At 42.1% G+C, this 6,468-nt stretch overlaps 1 protein-coding gene across 1 annotated transcript in view; it reads right to left on the reverse strand.

Moving 5' to 3' along the window:
* The window catches only part of NCKAP1L (NCK associated protein 1 like), a 44,861-nt gene extending 43,001 nt beyond the window's left edge, over positions 1 to 1,860 (reverse strand). Inside the window, exons 1-2 of the mRNA XM_006756930.2 lie at positions 1,683 to 1,860; positions 522 to 632 (exon numbers count right to left, since the gene is read on the reverse strand). Coding sequence (XP_006756993.1) covers positions 522 to 632; positions 1,683 to 1,784 — 213 coding nt within the window. The 5' untranslated portion in view covers positions 1,785 to 1,860. The remainder of the gene's footprint in view (positions 1 to 521; positions 633 to 1,682) is intronic.
* Positions 1,861 to 6,468: the final 4,608 nt, after the last annotated feature.

Genomic DNA, 6,468 nt, shown 5'->3' on the forward strand with positions numbered 1-6,468 from the left:
GTGGGGGGGGCAGTTGGGACTATCAGGCAAGCAGCCAGGTGAGAAGTTAGGAGCCAGCAGTCCCAGATTATGAGAGGGATGTCCGACTGCCTGTTTAGAACCAATCCCCGGCAGTCGGACATCCCCCGAGGGGTCCCAATTGGAGAGGGTGCAGCCTTGGCTGAGGGCCACACCCTCGCTGCACAAATTTCGTGCACCAGGCCTCTAGTTCTAAGATAATTTACAAGGAAACACTGAGTGGGAAACAGGAACAACAATAAGATTTATGCACCCTGCTGAGTTGGTAGAGCTGTCTTCCTCTACAAAAATGGTGTTCTCATGAATTTTGCGATGGAGAAAGAGGCAATGCTTTGCTCCAACTTACCCTGGGAAAATTCTATCTTTCTCAGAATTCTCAAGACTATTATAACCTGAAGCCCTGTGATTGAGCCTAGGAAAACTAAAAGAAGACTATGCTATCTCCTGCCATCCAAGCATAGAGTTATTTCAGAGAAAGGAGAGAAGAGGAATCGCATTCTTACCGTGCTGTTTCGGACATCTATGTTGGGAAATTTCTTGTTGATGTACTTGAGGGATGATTCCATGGACTTTTCCAGTAAGAAAGGTGGCTTGGATTTGGGGTCTGAACAAGTCTGCACAGAAAAACCACACTATATTTCAACCCTTTCCACTGCCCCCCATAAACATATCTCTTCCTTCATCATTCATTCTCACAAAAATCTCTCTTAGGGAAAGGAAATCTGGGGATTCATTATAAAAGCTTAAGAGTAGGTCAGGAACAAGTTAAAGGACATTAAGCCAACTGTCAGAAGAGCTAAATAACCTGGCATCTTGTGTTGCTGTGTAAAGTTTAATGTCTGCTTGGCCCCAGCACAAAGAGGAAGCTCTCTCCACCCTTCAGCTGAAGCCGGAAGGAGTCAGAAAAGCAGCTGCTCAGGAGTCAGACTTTGCAGGAGACTCAGTGTCACAATTATGTCCACTATATAAGTAAATCATCCCAAAGGATTAAAGAAGACGTGGGGACAGAGAAACCATGTTCCTGGTGATTTGCTTTATTTTAAAAATGCACATAAGTTCCCTCCCCAGGTCCACTATTCTCTCTTCGAGAAACTCCCCACTCCCACCCCAGTCTTTATCTATTTACTTCCCTTGCCGCCAGCTTCTCTTAATGCCACAGTTCCTATCCTAAACACACAAATATGCAACCACAGCATGAGCTGTCTCAGACCCTAAGTACCTCAGAAAACAACTACTCTTTCTGTTCTAATGTAAAGATCACAACAATTTTTCCCCTTTTTGGGAAGTACTTCTTCAGATGTTTTTGCTGAGACCTAACTTTGGATATCTTCAGAGGGTGAGGGGTCAGCAATAAACAATACAACCCAGAATTTTAGACCCCAGACTGTTACCCAAGTGACTTATAACACAATTATTTACCACACACCCCCTACCCCATACCCAGCAGAAAACAAACACTCTCATTGGCGTGAGAATCGTACCTAGAAAGGGGAAGCCCTGAAAAAAGCCTCCCTGTCCTCTTCGTCTGTATAATCCAAGTGACTGAAGGCCAGTTAAGCCAGCGGGAAGGAGGAGAAAGTCTAACCACTGGACCTGCTGGCCTCAGGGTTCCCAGCCCTACTACTGCTAGAATAATTAGTGCTAGTCCAGTTGCTCATGCTTACCTTCTTGATGTTATACATACGAATGAGAACCCCCTGACCACGATCATTCAGGATAGTGAGCTTTTCTGCTAATTTATGCTGGTAGGCAGAGGTCAAAGACATGATGGCCACCGAGAGAGCGGAACACGGGACAGCAATGCCTGATCTCCCCAAGACACTTTCAGCTTGGGTGGTGACACCCTCTGGGCGGAGGCACCCAGCCGTTTTGGTGTGCTGGTCTTCCTGTTGCCTCTGTGATTGGCTCATGGGTAAAAGCAGTCAGTGCGGCTCACAGGCCCACAGAACCCTCTTGTGCTTCCTCTTGCACATTTAGCAGGGGAGACTTCCTCTTTCTAGCTGTGCAGCTAAGGCTGTGAAATGGGTGGAGGCAGGGGAAAGAGACAGGCTTTCAAGGCTCTTCAAAGTCTGGCATCAACCTTTTTGGCGTTACTCCTCCACTAGTGTCCCATATAAAGCTCTATATCAGACAAACAAATATTGACCACTCTACTCCCATACACCTTTATATTTCCTTTTTTTTTTTTTTATATCCCCATCAAGAATGCCTATGTGATTCTCTTCTGAACCCTAGGCCCATCCATCCTTTAGGGCCCAGATTAAGTCCCAGCCCCTCTTATTATCCCATCCAATGTCAAATCTTTATATATATATATATAATTGAATTTCTTATTATATTTTTAAGTGTATGTATTATCTCCCCCAATTACATCATAAGCTCCTTAATGATAAGTATTGTATTTTGTACTTCTTTATACTCCTCGAAATGCTGTAGTACAGTGATTCTCAAAATGTGGTCACATAAGCATCACCTGGAAACCTATTAGATGTACAAATTCTGAGGCCCCACCCCAGATCTACTAAATCCAAAACTCTGGGGTAGGTCCAGTACTCTGGTGTAACAAGTCCTCCAGATGATCCCAATGCACTCTCAAGTTTGAGAACACTGCTTTAATACAATGGTGGTATTTTTGGTGGGGTTTTTTTGTTAATTCTCACTTGATTTTTAGAGAGTGGAAGGGAGGGGGAAAGACAGAGAGAAACATTGATGTGAGAGAGACACATCCATTGGTTACCTCCCGCACATGCCCCGACCAGGGCCAGGGATCGAGCCTGCAACCTAGGTACATGCCCTTGACCAGAATCGAACCCAGGACCTTCAGTCTGCAAGCCAATGTTCTATCCACTAAGCCAAACCAACTAGGGCTACAATGGTTTTTAAAGGTAGTTATGGCCCTAGCTGGTTTGGCTCATTGGATAGAGTATCAGCCTGCGGATTGAAGGGTTTCAGGTTCAATTCAGGTCACAGGCACATGCCCAGGTTGCAGCTCGATCCCCAGTAGGAGGCATGCAGGAGGCAGCCGATTCATGATTCTCTCTAGTCATTGATGTTTCTATCTCTCTCTCCCTCTCCTTTCCTCTCTGAAATCAATAAAGTATATTTTTTTAAAATAAAAATAAAAAAATAAAGGTAGTTATGAAAGAGATCAATCCCTGTCTCTGGAGGTTCGGGATTCATAGATATGCAGTGGGGCCTAGAATCCTGCATTTATAAGAATACTGGGAGTTTTGGATGCAAATGTTCCATCAGACACATGTTGAGAAACACTGATACCACCTCCTGGACACAATAGCCACTCAATAAATATGCTGATTTATTTTTTGAATTATTAAGATTAAGTTGGGAAATAGGCCCATGAAGAAGAAATAAATTAACGGATATTAATAATAAACTTTAAATCTTAGAAAACTGAGTGAATTTTAGTACTAAAACATTCTTGCCATTCAAACCAGTCTATAACACCCTAATTCAAGAAAACCAACTCATTTTCAAGCATCTTTCAAGGCAGAAGATCCTCAGAAAAATTCTAAATCAAACAAGAGTTATCTTCCTTTCTAATACCTCCTTTCTAATACCTTTCCACACTTTTCAGCCATTGCCACTTTCCATATCCAGGACTCTCACATTGTCCCAATGTATCCTGGGACCAAGGGAGAGGGAAGCTGATTAGCATTATTATTTAAGGAATTTGTAGTAAGTTTTCTTCCAAGAGAATGTATTTTTTTCAAAGAAACATGAAGATAGCAATGCTTAACACGTGAAATTTCAAACATCTCCAAGGGAAAATGCAGTTTTGGAAAACAGAATCTGCCTTCCAGTTTATTTACTGGTGTGTCCCTGGCAAGCTATGGGCATGGCATTAGGAATATTAGCCCTGAATATTTGAATCACCTGCTGTTAACAAAGAAACCCAGGTAGATCTGTAGGATTTCTACTGGTCTTTCACCTTGATGGGGAAGAATAAAGAGAAGGCAGTAAGATACCAACATCTAGGAAGCTGAGCAGCAGTGTAGCAGTAGCCTTCTTACAAGTTAGTATAGTTCTTTTGGGTCTTTCTCACTTGCATTTCTTATCCTCATCCTGAAAACTGTGTTGAAGACTTTCCACATCAAGATAATCTTATTTTCTGCTGTATCCTAATATGAACTTCCCAACCTTATGGGAACCATGTTCTCAGTATACTGTGAATATGCTATGTTCATTCTACTTTTCTCCCTTATGTATGCTTTTCCCTCTTGCTGACCCAAATCCTAGTCAATCTCCTGGATCTAGCACAAATAGACCCAAGTCCAGCCTTTATTGAACTCCTACACACTTTGTCTATAGTACATACTTTACATCTAAATTCGGGTCCACCTTTAATTGTCCATTTCATATTCTACTGCCACCCCAGCTGAACTGTAAGATTGATGGGCCTGGAAACACTTATTTGCCTGTACTTGGTATATAAGAAATGCCTATATTTCATCATCAGACAGAATTTTGAGTTCAAATGTAGTTGAACAGTGCGCTAAGCCTTATGATTTAGGTTCTGGAGCCAGAGAGCTTGAATTCACATCCCCAGCTCAGTTTTATAAACCAGTTTCCCTCCCTATAAAATGGGAATGATATTGCTAATATTTCCTAACTTGGGGGAAATATTAAATAAGTTACTACACATAAAGTGATGACCTAGCTATTTACTGTGAACCAGATACTTTAAGTACTTTACATGTATTACCTCAAATAACAATAATGGTATTCAAACATGTACTAGTTCTGTAACTTTAGGCTATCTATCACCACTGAGCCAATTCACCTATAAAATGGTAGTCATCCCTCACATAACTGTGGAAGTGATTAAATAATATGGTATATATAAACATTTGGCTCAAGACCTGTACATTAAATTAGGAATGCCAACAAAAAAGTAAAATTTTGATTTCTGAGTATGGATGAGTATGCATGAGCTTATCACTTTCTGTGGAATTCTATTTGGCACCCCATAAAGAAAAGGTCCAGGTTTTAAAATGGGATTAATCATGCCAATTAGTAGTCTTTAGAGAAACTTCATTGGAGAGATCATGTGGCAGTTCCTCCTAGAAATGAAAGGAGCCCATCCAAAGGTAGTTTAATTACACCAGAGCAGGGCCTCGTAACCCTAGATACAAATCAGAATCCCCTGTAGAACTCTTTTAAAGCCATAGTTAGCCAGACTCCATTTGTGAAAGTTCTAACCCAATCATTCTGGAGTGGGGCCAAAGGATCTGTCTTTTTAAAACTATTCAGTGTTTCTCATACACAAGCAGGATTGAAAACCACTTCTCCAAGACTTAAATATAATATCAAAAACTTCCAAATCTCTGAGAAACCATAGAACATATGGTGGAAGAAGAGGAATTGAGTAGCCTGAACAGAAAATTGATTCATATCACTTGAATGAAAGGTACTGTGCTTTCCCTCTCCTCAAATTTCAGCTATTTGCCTTGTTTTGCCTTACAAAGAATTGTTTCCCTCTTTGAATGACACTTCCCTTTGGACTCTTGAGACAAATGCTTCAAGAATAAGGTAGGTCTCAAGATCTTTTAGTGTCAAGATACATCAAGGTCTTGCCAAGGCTATGTATATTAAACCAAATGGCCTCCATTATAATGTTGGCCTCCCTACTTCAATATTCAACTATTAACTAGAGGACCAGTTCACAACATCTGTGCACTGGAGGGTTCCCTCAGCCTGGCCTGTGCCCTCTCACAGTCCGGGACCCCTCAGGGGATTTCCAACTGCCTAAGCCAGCAGTTGGACATCCCCCAAGGGTTCCTTAGCGCTGCCGCAGAGGCAGGAGAGGCTCCTGCCATCGCCACTACACTCACCAGTTGTGAACCCGGCTTCTGGCTGAGCGGTGCTCCCCCTGTGGGAGCGCACTGACCACCAGGGGGCAGCTCCTGCATTGAGTGTCTGCCCCTGGTGGCCAGTGCATGCCATAGCTAGTGGTCGTTCCGCCATTCTGTCGATTTGCATATTAGGGTTTTATTATATAGGATTAGGTGAATAGTTCAAAGTTGCCAATTCTCACTGCCTATTCTGAAGCACTCTTTGTTTATTAAGACCAGTCTTATCAGTGTGGTCAAACTTCATACTTTTCTAGGCTGTTGACTAAAATAAAGGTTTGGGGTTCTCTGAGGACAACATTTACTGGTAGGTGTTAATGTATCTTTTCCCATTACCTTTAAAAATCTAAAGATAACTATATATACTGGATTATATTGTAGCCTTTATTATTTTTAAATATATTTTTACTGATTTCAGAGAGGAATGGAGAGGGAGAGAGAGATAGTAACATCAATGATGAAAATCATTGATCGGCTGCCTCCTGCATGCCCTCCACTGGGGATCGACCCCACAACCCAGGCATGTGCCCTTGACTGGAATCAAACCTGGGACCCTTCAGTCCACAGGCCAACACTCAAT

This window comes from Myotis davidii, unplaced genomic scaffold (genome assembly GCF_000327345.1).
Source record: "Myotis davidii unplaced genomic scaffold, ASM32734v1 scaffold233, whole genome shotgun sequence".
Lineage (NCBI taxonomy): Eukaryota > Metazoa > Chordata > Mammalia > Chiroptera > Vespertilionidae > Myotis > Myotis davidii.